The 20334-nt window shown below is 48.4% G+C and overlaps 1 protein-coding gene across 1 annotated transcript in view; it reads left to right on the top strand.

Moving 5' to 3' along the window:
• Positions 1-20124, top strand: part of LOC138489448 (zinc finger protein 79-like) — a 101763-nt gene extending 81639 nt beyond the window's left edge. The window contains exon 2 of the mRNA XM_069617171.1: positions 5514-20124. Within this exon, the coding sequence (XP_069473272.1) occupies positions 5517-6344 (828 nt within the window). The 5' untranslated portion in view covers positions 5514-5516 and the 3' untranslated portion in view covers positions 6345-20124. The remainder of the gene's footprint in view (positions 1-5513) is intronic.
• The last annotated feature ends 210 nt before the right edge of the window (positions 20125-20334 follow it).

The raw sequence follows: 20334 nt of genomic DNA, 5'->3' as shown, positions 1-20334 counted from the left end.
CACTCTCCCCAGACACTGCCATACCTCAGTGCTCTATAGTCTGTAAACTACCTAGGCATAAACCCTCTCAGTATATGCAGTGTGTAACTAGCCACTCTCATCAGACACTGCCACCCCTCTGTGTTCTTTGTTCTGTAAACTACTCATTTCTCCTGACACTGTCACCCCTCAGTGCTCTGTAGTCTTTAAACTACCTAGGCATTATCCCTCTCAGTATATGCAGTGTGTAATCTAGCCACTCTCACCAGACACTGCCATGCCTCAGTGCTCTGTAGTCTGTAAACTACCTAGGCATTGTCTCACTCAGTATATGCAGTGTGTAAACTAGACACTTTTCCCAGACACTGCCATGCCTCAGTTCTCTGCCGTCTGTAAACTACCTAGGCATTGTCTCACTCAGTATATACAGTGTGTAAACTAGCCACTCTCCCCAGACACTGCCATTCCTCAGTGTTCTGCAGTCTGTAAACTACCTAGGCATTGTCTCCCTCAGTATATGCAGTGTGTAAACTAGCCACTCTCCCATGACACTGCCATACCTAGTGGTCTGCATTATGTAAACTTCCTAGGCATTGTCACCCTCTGTATATGCAGTGTGCAAACTAGCCACTCTCCCCAGACACTGCCATGCTTCAGTGCTCTGCAGTCTGTAAGCTACCTAGGCATTGTCTCCCTCTGTATATGCTTTGTGTAAACTAGCCACTCTCCCCAGACACTGCCATGCCTCAGTGCTCTGCAGTCGGTACACTACCTAGGCATTGTCTCCCTCAGTATATGCAGTGTGCAAACTAGCCACTCTCCCCAGACACTGCTATGCCTCAGTGCTCTGCAGTCGGTAAACTACCTAGGCATTCACACCCTCAGTATATGCAGTGTGTAAACTAGCCACTCTCCCCAGACACTGCCATACCTCAGTGCTCTGTAATCTGTAAACTACCTAGGCATTATCCCCTTCAGTATATGCAGTGTATAATCTAGCCACTCTCACCAGACACTGCCATGCCTCAGTGCTCTGCAGTCAGTAAACTACCTAGGCATTCACACACTCAGTATATGCAGTGTATCACCTAGCCACTCTCCCCAGACACTGGTATACCTCAGTGCTCTGTAATCTGTAAACTACCTAGGCATAAACCCTCTCAGTATATGCAGTTTATAATCTAGCCACTCTCACCAGACAATGCCATGCCTCAGTGCTCTGCAGTCGGTAAACTACCTAGGCATTCACACACTCAGTATATGCAGTGTATCACCTAGCCACTCTCCCCAGACACTGCCATACCTCCGTGCTCTATAGTCTGTAAATTACCTAGGCATAAACCCTCTCAGCATATGCAGTCTGTAACTAGCCACTCTCATCAGACACTGCCACCCCTCTGTGTTCTTTGTTCTGTAAACTACTCATTTCTCCTGACACTGTCACCCCTCAGTGCTCTGTAGTCTTTAAACTACCTAGGCATTATCCCTCTCAGTATATGCAGTGTGTAATCTAGCCACTCTCACCAGACACTGCCATGCCTCAGTGCTCTGTAGTCTGTAAACTACCTAGGCATTGTCTCCCTCAGTATATGCAGTGTGTAAACTAGACACTTTCCCCAGACACTGCCATGCCTCAGTTCTCTGCCGTCTGTAAACTACCTAGGCATTGTCTCACTCAGTATATACAGTGTGTAAACTAGCCACTCTCCCCAGACACTGCCATGCTTCAGTGCTCTTCATTCTGTAAACTACCTAGGCATTGTAACCCTCAGTATATGCAGTGTATAAACTAGCCACTCTCCCCGGGCACTGCCATGCCTCAGTGCTCTGCAGTCTGTAAACTACCTAGGCATTATCCCCCCTCAGTATATGCAGTGTGTAAACCAGCCACTCTCCCGAGACACTGCCATACCTAGTGGTCTGCATTCTGTAAACTACCTAGGCATTGTCTCCCTCAGTATATGCAGTGTGCAAACTATCCACTCTCCCCAGACACTGTCATGTCTCAGTGCTCTGCAATCTGTAAACTACCTAGGCATTATCCCCCTCAGTATATGCAGTGTGTAAACTAGCCACTCTCCTCAGACACTGCCATGCTTCAGTGCTCTGCAGTCTGTAAGCTACCTAGGCATTGTCTCCCTCTGTATACGCTTTGTGTAAACTAGCCACTCTCCCCAGACACTGCCATGCCTCAGTGCTCTGCAGTCGGTACACTACCTAAGCATTGTCTCCCTCAGTATATGCAGTGTGCAAACTAGCCACTCTCCTCAGACACTGCTATGCCTCAGTGCTCTGCAGTCTGTAAACTACCTAGGCATTCACACCCTCAGTATATGCAGTGTGTAAACTAGCCACTCTCCCCAGACACTGCCATACCTCAGTGCTCTGTAATCTGTAAACTACCTAGGCATTATCCCCCTCAGTATATGCAGTGTATAATGTAGCCACTCTCACCAGACACTGCCATGCCTCAGTGCTCTGCAGTCGGTAAACTACCTAGGCATTCACACACTCAGTATATGCAGTGTATCACCTAGCCACTCTCCCCAGACACTGCCATACCTCAGTGCTCTATAGTCTGTAAACTACCTAGGCATAAACCCTCTCAGTATATGCAGTGTGTAAACTAGCCACTCTCATCAGACACTGCCACCCCTCTGTGTTCTTTGTTCCGTAAACTACTCATTTCTCCTGACACTGTCACCCCTCAGTGCTCTGTAGTCTGTAAACTACCTAGGCATTATCCCTCTCAGTATATGCAGTGTGTAATCTAGCCACTCACACCAGACACTGCCATGCCTCAGTGCTCTGTAGTCTGTAAACTACCTAGGCATTATCCCTCTCAGTATATGCAGTGTGTAATCTAGCCACTCTCCCCAGACACTGCCTTGCCTCAGTGCTCTGTAGTCTGTAAACCACCTAGGCATTATCCCTCTCAGTATATGCAGTGTGTAATCTAGCCACTCTCCCCAGACACTGCCATGCCTCAGTGCACTGTAGTCTGTAAACTACTAGGCATTATCCCTCTCAGTATATGCACTGTGTAATCTAGCCCCTCTCACCAGACACTGCCATGCCTCAGTGCTCTGTAGGCTGTAAACTACCTAGGCATTATCCCCCTCAGTATATGCAGTGTGTAAACTAGCCACTCTCATCAGACACTGCCATGCCTCAGTGCTCTGTAGTCTGTAAACTACCTAGGCATTATCCCTCTCAGTATATGCAGTGTGTAATCTAGCCACTCTCCCCAGACACTGCCATGCCTCAGTGCTCTATAGTCTGTAAACTACCTATGCATTATCCCTTTCAGTATATGAAATGTGTAATCTCGCCACTCTCACCAGACACTGCCACCCCTCTGTGTTCTTTCTTCCGTAAACTACTCATTTCTCCTGACACTGTCACCCCCTCAGTACTCTACTGCCTCTAGGGCTACCCTGTCTCCCTAGACATAGTCACACCTCTTTCTGGTTAACTACCCCCTGTTCCAAGACACTACCACCCTCAGTACTCTGCACTATGAACACTACACACTGTCCCAGAATGCTGTCTCCCCTCAGTTGTATTCTGTACCTTACTCATGTCTAAGGGTCTGGCTTTCAGTAAACTGCAGTCTCTAAAACTATGCAATGCCCCTAAGCACAGTTACTCCTCAGTACCCTTTATTCTATAAACAACCCATTGTCCCAGGACACTGCTACCCCTTAGTACTCAGTGGTGTTAAAACTACCCATTTTCCTTGTCACTGTCAGCTCTCTGCTATCTCTACCTCGCTACTCCACCTCTCTTCTCTGTGGCCTGTTAACTACATACTGTCCTCAGTAGTCTGCAGCCTCTGAAGTAAAGCTACCCACAATGTGTAATCTCTGTGACCACTCAATACTCTGCAGGTTCTGAGGCTAAACACTCTCCACTGGCATTTCTAGTCTGCATCACTCTGTGGTCTGTAAACAATCCACGGTCCAGGCACACACTGCATACATTCTTTAAACGGGTGGGATGACCCCTGTGTCAGGTGGAGCTGCAGGTCACCGGGTTGGGCTGCTGCGATCTGAGCGTGATCTGCAGATCGCAGGTACGAATCCCGGCAAGGCCAACTCAGCCTTTCATCCTTCCGAGGTCGATAAATGAGTACCAATTTCGGTTGGGTGATATTGTATGTAAATATGTGCTCTGTAAAGCGCTTTGGATAAAGGCGCTATATAAATAACACATCATTATCATTATTATCATTTGTTACCAGGGAGAGCATTACTCAGGCCTGGCTGCAGGATTGTATATAGACGGGTATGATATGATAGTTTATTTATATAGCGCCTATACACAATGTGTTTCAAAGTGCTTCAAGGCAAGGGAGGGAACAAGGGAAAATACAATGACATTCTTACAGGCCATGAACAGTAAGGATGTGAAATTAACTATCGTGGTCGGCCTGATGACATTTCAGATAGTGCAAGAGCTAAGACATAGATAAGGAAGGGAGGGTGAGAGTGGGAAGCAAATGGAAATAGACAGGCGACTACCGTTCTAGGCCTGATGACATTTCTGGTAGAGCCAGAGAAAACAAAAGATGAGGGAGAGGGGTGCAGAAAGGGAGGGGAGGAACCAAACAAGTGACTATCGTACTAGGCCTGACAACATTTCAGATAGTGCTGGAGGGTGGGGGGGGGGCAGTTAATGGGAGGAGGAGGAGACAGGCGAGGTTGCTATCATACTAGGCCCAGGGACAATTCTGATAGAGTAAGTGTATAGCTCCGCTGGGCAAGAGGAGGCATATTGAAGATGTACAGCAGGTAATGCTACCAACTAAACCAAACCTTTGGGCAGATTTAGGGTTTTAGGGGTCTCTCCATCAGGTATTTAGAGGTGACACTCAATGGGAAATTAATAAGGAATGATTTGTGACTTTGTGTTTATAGAGTGCACATATTGTCTATTGGCATCAGGGCGCTATAGTATCAGGTAAAACAGAGACACAAAGGGCAGGATTATTTCCCAAGCAGCCAAGTCTTGAGGGATTTCTGGAAAGTCAAGAGATTTCTTTCAGATCACGACTGCAGTGGTAGTGGATTCCAAGTGATCGAGTCCTGGTTTGAGAACAAGATGGTCTGCGACAAAGAGGGTGATAATAGCAACCTATTTGATGTTACAGGAATGGGGTACCACAAAAGATGGGACCTTTTTATGAAAATGGAAACTACATGTTGGAATGCGATCCTGCCCCCATAATGACACCGTAATGGAATGCCTCTGCTGCAGAACAGGAGTGTAACATGGGTGCTTCTCTGGGTCTCTGGTTCAATAGCCAGAGATAAGGGGGGATAGAATGGAATGGCATGGACTAGAGTACTGCTATTACAAGCAGAACGTGGCTCCGTTTCAGTGGAAGGGATCTCTTTGCATGTTTAATATGAGGTGGCAATATGGATGTGTAGGACATTGCAAGCAATTATTCAATGAAGAAATGTTTGTAAGAATAAAATATTAATAATTGAATGTAAAAAAACACGCTGGTCCTCTGCTTCTTTCAACAGAGAATGAGCCGCCATCAGAGGATCCAGACTGAGGAGAAGTCCTACCAGTGCACGGAATGTTATAAGCACTTCAATTGGCTGTCGCACCTGAGGATACATGAGCGCTCCCACACAGGAGAAAGGCCATTCCAGTGCTCAGAGTGTGAGAAAAGCTTCACTATTAGCTCAACTCTATACCAACATCTGAAGATCCATACTGGAGAGAAGCCCTATGAATGCACAGAGTGCAAAAAAAGGTTCAGTCGTACCTCAGCTCTGAATCAACATCGGAAGACCCATACAGGGGAAAAACACTATGAGTGCACAGAGTGCAGGAAGCTCTTCATTCAGCCCTCTGCTCTAATTGAACATCAAAGAATTCATACAGGGGAGAAACCACATCAGTGCACAGAGTGCAAGAAAAGCTTCAGTCGTGCACCGACTCTGAAACGCCATCAAAGGACCCATACTGGGGAGAAGCCGTATGGATGCACAGAGTGCAAGAAAAGCTTCAGTGATTGCTCACGACTGAAGAGGCATCAGAGGATTCATACAGGGGAGAAACCATATGAGTGCACAGAGTGCAGGAAACACTTCGTTAATTCCTCAGATCTGATCAAGCATAGAAGAATTCATACTGGGGAGAAACTGTATGGATGCCCAGAGTGCAAGAAACACTTCAGTGAGTCCTCAAGCCTGAAGCGGCATCAGAGGATCCATACAGGGGTGAAACCATATGAATGCACAGAGTGCGCGATAAGCTTCAGTCGGGCCTCGGCTCAAAGGCGCCATCGAAGAAGGTTCCATACTGGGCAAATGCTGTGTGTCATTAACAGTGAAACACTTCAGTAACTCCTCTGATCACCCATCACACAATCCATGCAGGGGAAGCTGTGCGGTTGCATGGAGAGTGGTAAGCACGTCAATCTTATATAATTCTTGAGCCATCAACAGAGATCACAAACAAGGGGTCTGGTCCAAGGTGCTGCATCTTCAGAAATTAACAATGTACCTGCTCTGGGATTAGTCTTCCGTGAACCAACAATAACAGCCAGCATACGAGAGACATCTGCTTTCGATAGCTGCAAAAGCTGAAGGAGCGGACACTGCAGAGAGTACAGGGAGGTTAAAAGAAGCTGATGGGCTGCTACCTTTAATGCAGAGCATTAACCCACCGGCCTACGTGTAGAGCTCAGGGTACTTTCTGTTTGCATGGATCAAAACAACAGCAAAGCTATCTTACATGTTCACTCTCATCTCATTAACATTTACTCACCCCCCCCTCCCTTTCGTATGATCCACAATACCTGCAGGCCTTGCGGGGTGTAAGTCCCGGTAACATAACGTTTGTCCCTAATTTGAGGTTCCTTCCTACCATGGAAGATTGTAAAACATGCCCCGAAAGAGGAAATGCTCCCCCCAGGAGAACAATGAAAAAAATAAAATAAAGAATAAAACTGCAGACAAACCAAAAAACTAGAGAAAAGACAATAAGCAAGTCCATGAGTACATTGCAATATGCATCAATCTACTAACGAAACAGCAGCTGATGAGTAATTAGTACATGACCGGTAGCAAACGTGAAAACTGAAACCTACAAATGAGATTAATGATGACGTGAAAGGATGGTGAACAAGGCACAGAGAGAAGGGGAAATCAGATATTGCAAGTTCTGCCAATTTCATGTCAGTAAATAGAGAGCTATCTATGCATAGAACATACATAAGAGTAACAACAGAGCTGGAGACCAAACCCGTCATTAAACCTTTTGCGAAAAAAATTGGAAATACCACATGTATAGTCATTCCAATTCCTCATGAGGTATTGTAGGGTCATGGACCGCTTCTAGAATGATCAAAAGGTGCACAATTGATACAAATAAATCACTGCCCATTGGAAAAACTATGACCTCTAATGAAGTCACTTGTGACAGGCTGGGATAGGGCAAATTAGGGACTCTGCGGGCTGGGGATCACTATTGCTACATGATGTTGGCCCTGGAGGTGGTAAATGGGGGTTTCCCCTGAGCCCCTCGCTCCTCCCAAGCTTGCCCCAAATCCATAGAGTCCAGGGGAGAAAAAAGGGGTAGCCCGTACCCAAAAAACAAACGAGAGTCATCCCGCAGAGCAGGCCTGCAAGCGTACAGAAGTTCATAGCCAAGAGAATAGACATGAAAGCGCAATCCGTGAACAGGCAGGCAGCATTGCCCAACCACTCTCTCCATGATGACGTAGAATGTGTACAAAAGTGAAAACTGAAACCAACCAATGAGATCAATGATAGCATGGAAGGGTGATGTACATGGCAGAGAGAGTGGAAAATCAGACAGAGAAAATGGAAAATCAGACATTGAACATTCTGTTATCCCATGTCATGATAGCAGGGAAGGGTGATGAACAAGGCAGAGAGAATGGAAAATCAGACATTGAACATTCTGTTAGTCCCATGTCATGATAGCAGGGAAGGGTGATGAACAAGGCAGAGATAATGGAAAATGAGACATTGAACATTCTGTTAGTCCCATGTCATGATAGCAGGGAAGGGTGATGAACAAGGCAGAGATAATGGAAAATGAGACATTGAACATTCTGTTAGTCCCATGTCATGATAGCAGGGAAGGGTGATGAACAAGGCAGAGAGAATGGAAAATCAGACATTGAACATTCTGTTAGTCCCATGTCATGATATCAGGGAAGGGTAATAAACTGGGTGGTGATAAACTAGGCAGAGAGAATGGAAAATCAGCCATTGAACATTCTGTTAGTCCCATGTCATGATAGCAGGGAACGGTGATGAACATGGCAGAGAGAATGGACAATCAGACATTGAACATTCTGTTAGTCCCATGTCATGATAGCAGGGAAGGGTGATGAACAATGCAGAGACAATGGAAAATCAGACATTGAACATTCTGTTAGTCCCATGTCATGATAGCAGGGAAAGGTGATGAACAACGCAGAGAGAATGGAAAATCAGACATTGAACATTGTTAGTCCCATGCCATGATAGCAGGGAAAGGTGATGAATAAGGCAGAGAGAACGGTAAATCAGACATTGAACATTCTGTTAGTCCCATGTCATGATGGCAGGGAAGGGTGATGAACAAGGCAGAGAGAACGGAAAATCAGACATTGAACATTCTGTTAGACCCATGTCATGATAGCAGGGAAGGGTGATGAGGAAAATGAGACATTGAACATTCTGTTAGACCCATGTCATGATAGCAGGGAAGGGTGATGAACAAGGCAGAGAGAACGGAAAATCAGACATTGAACATTCTGTTAGTCCCACGTCATGATAGCAGGGAAGGGTGATGAACAAGGCAGAGAGAACGGAAAATCAGATATTGAACATTCTGTTAGTCACACGTCATGATAGCAGGGAAGGGTGATGAACAAGGCAGAGAGAACGGAAAATCAGACATTGAACATTCTGTTAGTCCCACGTCATGGTAGCAGGGAAGGGTGATGAACAAGGCAGTGAGAACGGAAAATCAGACATTGAACATTCTGTTAGTCCCACGTCATGATAGCAGGGAAGGGTGATGAGCAAGGCAGAGAGAACGGAAAATGAGACATTGAACATTCTGTTAGTCCATGTCATGATAGCAAGGAAGGGTGATGAACAAGGCAGAGAGAACGGAAAATCAGACATTGAACATTCTGTGAGTCCCACGTCATGATAGCAGGGAAGGGTGATGAACGAGGCAGAGAGAATGGAAAATCAGACATTGAACATTCTGTTAGTCCATGTCATGATAGCAAGGACGGGTGATGAACGAGGCAGAGAGAACGGAAAATCAGACATTGAACATTCCGTTAGCCCCACGTCATGATAGCAGGGAAGGGTGATGAACGAGGCAGAGAGAATGGAAAATGAGACATTGAACATTCTGTTAGTCCATGTCATGATAGCAGGGAAGGGTGATGAACGAGGTAGAGAGAATGGAATTCTGTTAGTCTCATGTCAGTAAGGAGATAGCTATGAATGCATTATACATATTCCACAGGAGGTATTTGAGGGCCCAGGAGTCCATGCAAGTATACTTATGCTAGTGTGGTACATGCATTGCAATCACATTACCACATGCAGTAAAACTGTTTACCATTGACCGAGACACATGAGACAGGCTAATAAAGAGGACATTAGGGGTTCTGTGGACTGGCGACCACCGCCTTCACCATGATGTTGTCTCCAGAGTTGGTATTCAGGGGTATTCAGAGCCCCTCTTCCCTGCCCGCCTGCTCTTTTTGCTCAAATCCATATGGTCCAGGAGAGAAAGAAGAGTTATCCCAGACTCTAGACAGTGTCAAGAATAGATGTAGTCCATAGAGCGGGGCTTACACGCATGCATACATTCACACCTAAGAAGACCGACACGAGTGCACGATCTACAAGCAGGCCACCGGGTCACTCAAACACTTGCAGCATTAGCAGAGGTGCCAGGCAAAAGGGAGAACCCACGCCCATGCTGCTGAATGAATAACAATGTTGAGAAAGGGGAACAGACTGAGGCAAATGAGGGGAGCCATGCCAGAGTCAGGCAGCTGTCATTACGGCGCTGCCTGACTCCATAATGATGAGGGTCCTTTCGGTGCAGTCGGCCTGTGGAGCTGTGGACCAGATAACAACAGTAAATGAATCATGCATTTCACCTAGGGAGGAGGTCCCAGCCATACGTAAGCAATCATATGTGAATACCACCAACGGCCTGATGTTCCTTCCAATAGCCACGCTAGTGCCTCATTTGTCTCACTTCCCAGAGGGCAAAACAGGGCTGACGTTAGATCTAGGTGAGGGAATTTGGCAGGTGTTTGGACACAAAGTTGTTTAAAGCGAGCAAAGCAACCCAAGAGTGGAAAAAAAGAAGTGGGAAGGAGAAAGAGTGGAGAAGAGGAGTGGTGCAAGACCATTAGGGAAAGGTTCTAGTTGGAGGAGGGAGAGAAATGGGCAGGTGGATGCCTCCTAGAACAGCAGGGAAAGGCTGGAGTTGAATAAGGGAGAGGAATGAGCCAGCAGGTGATAACAAGAACACCAGGGAAAGGCTGGAGTTGAATAAGGGAGAGGAATGAGCCAGCAGGTGATAACAAGAACACCAGGGAAAGGTTGGAGTTGGAGGAGGCCAAGAGGCAGAACAAGGATGACAGAGAAGAGGGAAGAAACATCAGAGAAGGTTTTGAGGGTGAGGAGAGCAAGAGAGGAGGATGAAGGTGAGGCAAAAAAGAACTGCAGGGAATGGCTGGAGTTGGAAGAGAGAGAAACATGATGACAGAAAAGGGAGAAGGTGCATCAGAGAAAGGTTGGAGGGAGAGGGCAGAGAGGTGGAGAAAGATAAAGTGAGAGATTGGAACAGTGCTGAAAAGTTGGGGACAGTGAAAGAAGGGCCCTGGATCCCTGGGAACTTCCAGAAACTTTGTGACTGCATGAATCATGCAGGGTGGTACAACCCCCACTGTGAACTGTTATAGACGAGGGGCCTTGATATGTTTGCCTGGGCCCTACATAAGGCTATGGTGTAATCAACTGTCCAAGTGATCGTGTTGCCCCTGGACCTCTGCTCTGTTATATTGGAGACCCATCTGTCTTTTGTTGACGTGTCTCCCTGTTGCACCAGTAGGGCTTACTTCAACCTCTGGGTTTGACCTCATTGGCCCTGTGCTGTTTACTACCTATGTGACTGTGAGCCGCCTACCAGAAGCAGCGCGCCCTCAGTAGATGTTCAGCAGGCACGTTTCCTCTTCCTCTGCGTCGAGCACTTGACTCTTGCACTTCTCGTGGCGCTTCAAGCTACTGTACAGAATAGCGCTTTTCACCAGGAGTCGGGATCAACTCCGCATAAACCGAGCCACCTACCAGAATCAGCGTCCCCTCAGTCGACGTTCAGCAGCACAGCTTCCTCTGCTTGAGCGTTGAGCACTTGACTCTTGCACTTCTCATGGCGCTTTATGCTGCTGCGCAGAATAGCGCTTCTCATCAGGAGTCAGGTTCAACACTTGGCATAAACTGAGGCTAACAGAAGCAGCGTCCCCTCAGTCGACGTTCAGCAGCCCAGCTTCCTCTGCTCGAGCGTTGAGCACTTGACTCTTGCACTTCTCGTGGCGCTTCATGCTACTGCACAGAATAGCGCTTTTCACCAGGAGTCGGGGTCAACTCCGCATAAACCGAGCCGCCTACCAGAAGCAGCGTCCCCTCAGTCGACGTTCAGCAGCACAGCTTCCTCTGCTTGAGCGTAGAGCACTTGACTCTTGCACTTCTCGTGGGGCTTCATGCTACTGCACAGAATAGCGCTTTTCACCAGGGGTCGGGGTCAACTCCGCATAAACCGAACCGCCTACCAGAAGCAGCGTCCCCTCAGTCGACGTTCAGCAGCACAGCTTCCTCTGCTTGAGCGTTGAGCACTTGACTCTTGCACTTCTCGTGGCGCTTCATGCTACTGCACAGAATAGCGCTTTTCACCAGGGGTCGGGGTCAACTCCGCATAAACCGAGCCGCCTACCAGAAGCAGCGTCCCCTCAGTCGACGTTCAGCAGCCCAGCTTCCTCTGCTTGAGCGTTGAGCACTTGACTCTTGCACTTCTCATGGCGCTTTATGCTGCTGCGCAGAATAGCGCTTCTCATCAGGAGTCAGGTTCAACACTTGGCATAAACTGAGGCTAACAGAAGCAGCGTCCCCTCAGTCGACGTTCAGCAGCCCAGCTTCCTCTGCTCGAGCGTTGAGCACTTGACTCTTGCACTTCTCGTGGTGCTTTATGCTGCTGCGCAGAATAGCGCTTCTCACCAGGAGTCAGGTTCAACACTTGGCATAAACTGAGGCTAACAGAAGGAGCGCCCCCTCAGTAGACGTTCAACAGCCCAGCTTCCTCTGCTCGAGCGTAGAGCACTTGACTATTGCACTTCATGTGCAAGGTACCTGGCTGCCATATTAGACTCACTGCAGCTTTATTATACCACACCAGTCACCACCATACTGGTCTCACAGCACTGAGGCTTCTGCAATGAGGGGGCCTATTGTACCCTGGCCAGGGGTATCCAGGCTTTGGGTTCTGAGAGAATAGAAAAGTCCAGCAGAGGAGATTATAGGGAAAACTTAAAGAATGGTTGGAATGGGTGGTGGCTTTCATGACTGTAAAGTCAGTGTAGAAAGATCAGAGTATATCGATTATCAGAAAGGGAAATGCTTAATGATCCAGTGACCGACAATATAACTGCGTGCTTTAGCCCTTCAGCACTTGCAGAGGAGCGCTGAACTTAGATGCTGATGGGCTGGACACGCACCCTGGCGTGCCCTTGAAGCATGGAGGATTGTCTGTGCATTTGGCATCCAGTGACCTGCCAAACCCACAGAGAGATACATCTGAGATTACCCAGAAGACTGTCAGAACTGTCAACTGCCAGGCCTGAGTGCCTGCAGGCGGAATGAGGTGGACCCACAGGGGAGTGGAAATCAAGTTTGTGTAACAGTCTTTCAGAGCATTATCCTTGTAGGGCCGCGTACTGAAGGACTGGTGCTGTGGGTGACAACAGCTTACTATTGGGATAATGTATTGCAGGATACTATCTCAGAGTGTTGTTGCTGCCCAGGTTGTGGCTCCTGTACAGGGAGCTGTGTGTGTTACATGGCTGCCACTATTATGGCATGCTTGAGACGCTTGTTGCTTGCATATAATTTTATGGAAGAATTAGGCCTCATAGAACTGAGATGGGGAGAAGAGAGTCTTTGGGGGTGCAGGTCAATAATAAAAGCCCCAGTGCACTGAATGGGTTGCACTGAAAGGCCCCTCAGCCATGAAACTGCCAGTTGATAGACGGGATAAGTGGGAGAACCCTGTCATGTCAGGGTAACCCTCCGCAGGCAGGTTCCCTGCTGAAAATACCCTTTCATGTCAGGGTAACCCTACGCAGGCAGGTTCCCCGCTGAAAATACCCTTTCATGTCAGGGTAACCCTACGCAGGCAGGTTCCCCGCTGAAAATACCCTTTCATGTCAGGGTAACCCTACGCAGGCAGGTTCCCCGCTGAAAATACCCTTTCATGTCAGGTTAACCCTCCGCAGGTAGGTTCCCCGCTGAGAATACCCTTTCATGTCAGGGTAACCCTCCGCAGGCAGGTTCCCCGATGAGAATACCCTTTCATGTCAGGGTAACCCTCCGCAGGTAGGTTCCCCGCTGAGAATACCGTTTCATGTCAGGGTAATCCCCCGCAGGTAGGTTCCCTGCTGAGAATACCCCTTCATGTCAGGGTAACCCCGCGCAGGCAGGTTCCCTGCTGAAAATACCCTTTCATGTCAGGGTAACCCTACGCAGGCAGGTTCCCCGCTGAAAATACCCTTTCATGTCAGGGTAACCCTACGCAGGCAGGTTCCCCGCTGAAAATACCCTTTCATGTCAGGGTAACCCTACGCTTGCAGGTTCCCCGCTGAAAATACCCTTTCATGTCAGGTTAACCCTCCGCAGGTAGGTTCCCCGCTGAGAATACCCTTTCATGTCAGGGTAACCCTCCGCAGGCAGGTTCCCCGATGAGAATACCCTTTCATGTCAGGGTAACCCTCTGCAGGTAGGTTCCCCGCTGAGAATACCGTTTCATGTCAGGGTAATCCCCCGCAGGTAGGTTCCCTGCTGAGAATACCCCTTCATGTCAGGGTAACCCTGCGCAGGTAGGTTCCCTGCTGAAAATACCCTTTCTTGTCAGGGTAACCCTCCGCAGGTAGGTTCCCCGCTGAGAATACCCTTTTGTGTCAGGGTAACCCTCTGCAGGTAGGTTCCCTGCTGAGAATACCCTTTCACGTCAGGATAACCCTCTGCAGGTAGGTTCCCCGCTGAGAATACCCTTTCATGTCAGGGTAATCCCCCGCAGGTAGGTTCCCTGCTGAGAATACCCCTTCATGTCAGGGTAACCCTGTGCAGGTAGGTTCCCTGCTGAGAATACCCTTTCTTGTCAGGATAACCCTCCGCAGATACGTTCCCCGCTGAGAATATCCTGCTGAGAATACCCTTTCAGGTCAGGGTAACCCTCTGCAGGTAGGTTCACTGCTGAGAATACCCTTTAGTGTCAGGGTAACCCTCTGCAGGTAGGTTCCCTGCTGAGAATACCCTTTCACGTCAGGATAACCCTCTGCAGGTAGGTTCCCCGCTGAGAATACCCTTTCATGTCAGGGTAACCCTCCGCAGGCAGGTTCCCTGCTGAGAATACCCTTTCATGTCAGGGTAATCCCCCGCAGGTAGGTTCCCTGCTGAGAATACCCCTTCATGTCAGGGTAACCCTGTGCAGGCAGGTTCCCCGCTGAAAATACCCTTTCATGTCAGGGTAATCCCCCGCAGATAGGTTCCCTGCTGAGAATACCCCTTCATGTCAGGGTAACCCTGCACAGGTAGGTTTCCTGCTGAGAATACCCTTTCTTGTCAGGGTAACCCTCCGCAGGTAGGTTCCCCGCTGAAAATACCCTGCTGAGAATACTCTTTCATGTCAGGGTAACCCTCTGCAGGTAGGTTCACCGCTGAGAATACCCTTTTGTGTCAGGGTAACCCTCTGCAGGTAGGTTCCCTGCTGAGAATACCCTTTCACGTCAGGATAACCCTCTGCAGGTAGGTTCCCCGCTGAGAATACCCTTTCATGTCAGGGTAATCCCCCGCAGGTAGGTTCCCTGCTGAGAATACCCCTTCATGTCAGCGTAACCCTGTGCAGGTAGGTTCCCTGCTGAGAATACCCTTTCTTGTCAGGATAACCCTCCGCAGATAGGTTCCCCGCTGAGAATATCCTGCTGAGAATACCCTTTCAGGTCAGGGTAACCCTCTGCAGGTAGGTTCACTGCTGAGAATACCCTTTTGTGTCAGGGTAACCCTCTGCAGGTAGGTTCCCTGCTGAGAATACCCTTTCACGTCAGGATAACCCTCTGCAGGTAGGTTCCCCGCTGAGAATACCCTTTCATGTCAGGGTAACCCTCCGCAGGCAGGTTCCCTGCTGAGAATACCCTTTCATGTCAGGGTAATCCCCCGCAGGTAGGTTCCCTGCTGAGAATACCCCTTCATGTCAGGGTAACCCTGCGCAGGTAGGTTCCCTGCTGAGAATACCCTTTCATGTCATGGTAACCCTCTGCAGGTAGGTTCCCCGCTGAGAATACCCTTTTGTGTCAGGGTAACCCTCTGCAGGTAGGTTCCCCGCTGAGAATACCCTTTTGTGTCAGGGTAACCCTCCGCAGGTAGGTTCCACGCTGAGAATACCCTTTTATGTCAGGGTAACCCTCCACAGGTAGGTTCCCCGCTGAGAATACCCTTTCGTTTCAGGGTATCCCTCCTCAGTTAGGTTCCCCGCTGAGAATACCCTTTCACATCATGATAACCCTCAGCAGGTAGGTTCCTTGCTGAGAATACTCGTTCACGTCAGGGTAACCATCCGCAGGTTGTTTCCCCACTGAGAATACCCTTTCTTGTCAGGGTAACCCTCCGCAGGTAGGTTCCCCGCTGAGAATACCCTGCTGAGAATACCTTTTCATGTCAGGGTAACCCTCGACAGGTAGGTATCCGGCTAAGAATACCCTTTTGTGTCAGGGTAGCCCTACGCAGGTAGGTTCCCCGCTGAGAATACCCTTTCACGTCATGATAACCCTCAGCAGGTAGGTTCCTTGCTTAGAATACTCTTTCACATCAGGATAACCCTCCGCAGGCAGGTTCCTCGCTGAGAATACCCTTTCATGTTAGGGTAACCCTCCGCAGGTAGGTTCCCCACTGAGAATACCCTTTCACATCAGGATAACCCTCCGCAGGTAGGTTCCCTGCTGAGAATAACCCTTCATGTCAGGGTAATCCCCCGCAGGTAGGTTCCCTGCTGAGAATACCCTTTCTTGTCAGGGTAACCCTCCGCAGGTAGGTTCCTCGCTGAGAATACCCTGCTGAGAATACCCTTTCATGTCAGGGTAACCCTCTGCAGGTAGGTTCCCCGCTGAGAATACCCCTTTGTGTCAGGGTAACCCTCCGCAGGTAGGTTCCCCGCTGAGAATACCGTTTCACATCAGGATAATCCTCCGCAGGTAGGTTCCCCACTGAGAATACCCTGTCGTGTCAGGGTAACCCTCTGTAGGCAGGTTCCCCGCTGAGAATAACCTTTCATGTCAGGGTAATCCCCCGCAGGTAGGTTCCCTGCTGAGAATACCCCTTCATGTCATGGTAACCCTGCGCAGGTAGGTTCCCTGCTGACAATACCCTTTCTTGTCAGGGTAACCCTCCGCATGTAGGTTCCCCGCTGAGAATACCCTGCTGAGAATACCCTTTCATGTCAGGGTAACCCTCCGCAGGTAGGTTACCCACTGAGGATACCCTTTTGTGTCAGAGTAACCCTCCCAGGTAGGTTCCCCGCTGAGAATACATTTTCGTTTCAGGGTAACCCTCCGCAGGTAGGTTCCCCGCTGAGAATACCCTTTCATGTCAGGGTAACCCTCCGCAGGTAGGTTCATTGCTGAGAATACTCTTTCACGTCAGGGTAACCATCCGCAGGTTGGTTCCCCGCTGACAATACCCTTTTGTGTCAGGGTAACCCTCCGCAGGTAGGTTCCCCGCTGAGAATACCCTTTTGTGTCAGGGTAACCCTCTGAAGGTAGGTTCCCCACTGAGAATACCCTTTTGTGTCAGGGTAACACTCCACAGGTAGGTTACCCGCTGAGAATACTCTTTCATGTCAGGGTAACCCTCCGCAGGTAGGTTCCCCGCTGAGAATACCCTTTCGTGTCAGGGTATCCCTCCTCAGGCAGGTTCCCCACTGAGAATACCCTGTCAAATAGGGTAACCCTCCGCAGGTAGGTTCCCCGCTGAGAATACCCTTTCACGTCAGGGTACCCATCTGCAGGTAGGTTCCCTGCTGAGAATACCCTTTCGTGTCAGGATAACCCTCCGCAGGTAGGTTTCCCGCTGAGAATACCCTTTTGTGTCAAGGTAACTCTCCGCAGGTAGGTTCCCCGCTGAGAATACCCTTTCGTGTCAGGGTATCCCTCCGCAGGCAGGTTCCCTGCTGAGAGTCCCCTTTTGTGTCAGGGTATCCCTCCGCAGGCAGGTTTCCCGCTGAGAATACCCTTTCATATTACCCTCCGTAAGTAGGTTCCCTGCTGAGAATACCCTTTCATGTCAGGGTAATCCAGTGTAGGTAGGTTCCCTGCTGACAAATATCCTTTCATGTCATGGTAACCCTCCGCAGGTAGGTTCCCTGCTGAGAATACCCTTTCATGTCAGGGTAACCCTCCGCAAGTAGGTTCCATGCTGAGAATACCCTTTCATGTCAGGGTAACCCTCCGCAGGTAGGTTCCCTGCTGTGAATACCCTTTCATGTCAGGGTAATCCTCTGCAGGTAGGTTCCCTGCTGAGAATACCCTTTCTTGTCAGGGTAATCCTGTGTTGGTAGGTTCCCTGCTGAGAATACCCTTTCATGTCACCCTCCGTAAGTAGGTTCCCTGCTAAGAATACCCTTTCATGTCAGGGTAACCCTGTGTTGGTAGGTTCCCTGCTGAGAATACCCTTTCATGTCAGGGTAACCCTCCGCAAGTAGGTTCCCTGCTGAGAATAACCTTTCATGTCAGGGTAATCCTCCGCAGGTAGGTTCCCTGATGAGAATACCATTTCATGTCAGGTTAACCCTCTGTAGATAGGTTCCCTGCTGAGAATACCCTTTCATGTCAGGGTAACCCTCCGCAAGTAGGTTCCCTACTGAGAATACCCTTTCATGTCAGGGTAATCCTCTGCAGGTAGGTTCCCTGCTGAGAATACCCTTTCTTGTCAGGGTAATCCTCTGCAGGTAGGTTCCATGCTGCAAATACCCTTTCATGTCACCCTCCGTAAGTAGGTTCCCTCCTGAGAATACCATTTCATGTCAGGGTAACCCTATGTAGGTAGGTTCCCTGCTGAGAATCTACTTTCATATCAGGTTAAGCCTCCGCAGGTAGGTTCCCCACAGAGAATACCCTGTCATGTCAGGGTAATCCTCCACAAGTAGGTTCCTTGCTGAGAATACCCTTTCACGTCAGGGTAACCCTCCGGAGGTAGGTTTCCTGCTGAGAATACCCTTTCATATTAGTGTAACCCTCCACAGGTAGGTTCCCTGCTGAGAATACAGGTCATGTTTAAATGTAAGGGTAACAGTTCTTCAGATATAAATGGAATAATCAAAGTGGTGCTACTGTTGCAGGCAGGTAGGTGGTAAGATGCTTCAAACAGAAATGAGATCAGGTGAGCAAAACCTCTGAGGGCCCGCTGGCAATATATGTGGGACGGATTCATGATGCAACAGAACCAATCACGGGCTCTTCGGGCTGAGAGCCCGGCCGCTCTGCCCCCAGCCTAAGAAGAAGACACTGTGATGGACCTCTCTGTGCAAGGTCACTCCAAGGTTAGACATTGCCTACATCAATTCTCATTTCATAAACTGGGGGATTGACATCATTATTCTTACACATTCCCTGCATGGTCTTCTCCCACTCTTCCTACATTACTCGAGAATCACATTTCTTTCAAATAAATGACTTACGGGCATTGTAATTCGCCCTCTATCACTGCATTCGCTGAAATGTTTATATTCAAATCGTTGCATATTGTTATTGGGATGTATTTCTTACATTCAAGGTAAAGTATGCTGCAACTACTAATGACGTGTGTCTGAGGTTATACGTGCCCCTATGTTATGTTATGATATGCTATGCTGTTTTATGTTGTGTTATGTTATTATGATGTATATGCTGATAGTTTCCACAGAGGAATACAAGGCACTTACAAGGCATTTTCAGAAACCAAATCATTCAGCTACACATTCCACTCAGACACCTAGCAGACACCTCACAGTCACCTTGCAGACACCTCGCAGACACCTCACACACCCTGCAGACAACTCGTAGATACCTTGCCAACACCTCACCGACACCTCAGACACCTCGTAGACACCTCACAGACACCTTGTAGACACCGCACAGACACCTCGCTGACACCCCGCAGACACCTCAGACACCTCGCAGACACCTCACCAACACCTCACCGACACCTCGCTGACACCTCCGACACCTCAGACACCTCGTAGACACCTCACAGACACCTCGTAGACACTGCACAGACACCTCAGACACCTCGCCAAAACACCTAGCTGACACCTCACAGACACCTCGCTGACACCTCACCGACACCTCGCTGACACCTCGCAGACACCTCAGACACCTCGCATAATTAAGCTTCAGTTATAATAATGAGAGTGTATGTTTCATTGTAGGTGAACATGTGAGACTTCCCAGAATCATCTCATACAAATTAATCAACCCTGATAAAGACTGGGGAAATGATCTACTCCTTCAGTCGAAACATGTGAATTCTTGGTAGTGTATATATACGCAAGCACAGAATTGAACATGAAATTAGACTGCACCTGTTGTTAGAGCAAAGGCATTCATTTGCAAAAGCATTGAACTCTTCCGTAGAGGTTGTGTACATGGAATGTACGCGGTGTACCTGAATCCCTGTTTTCTTGTGTAGACATCTTGTATGGTGTACTAAGTATTCATCTTTGTCGCATTGTTAGCATCATATGTTGATATCATGTCACAATCAGGTTCGACTCTTGACTGTTTTAATAAATATTGTAACTATAAATAAATCACAATGTGTGATGACATTCTTTTAAATTTCCGTGCCTATTTGCAATAGTTGCAATGACATTTGTTTGGTGTGTTTGTTTGTTTATTTATTTATATAGCAGCCAAAACCGTGAATGGGGTGGTGGGTGCACACACCTATATCCACATACTTTCAGGTGCACTCAGGTTACTGTAGGGAAGGCATGGTTTCACAAGTATGACACTGATACAATGGATACAATTTGTAAAAC

This window comes from Ambystoma mexicanum, chromosome 9, assembly GCF_040938575.1.
Source record: "Ambystoma mexicanum isolate Mex_15411 chromosome 9, UKY_AmexF1_1, whole genome shotgun sequence".
Lineage (NCBI taxonomy): Eukaryota > Metazoa > Chordata > Amphibia > Caudata > Ambystomatidae > Ambystoma > Ambystoma mexicanum.
The sequence above is the reverse complement of the archived record's forward strand: the minus strand, read 5'-3'. Positions and strand labels throughout refer to the sequence as shown.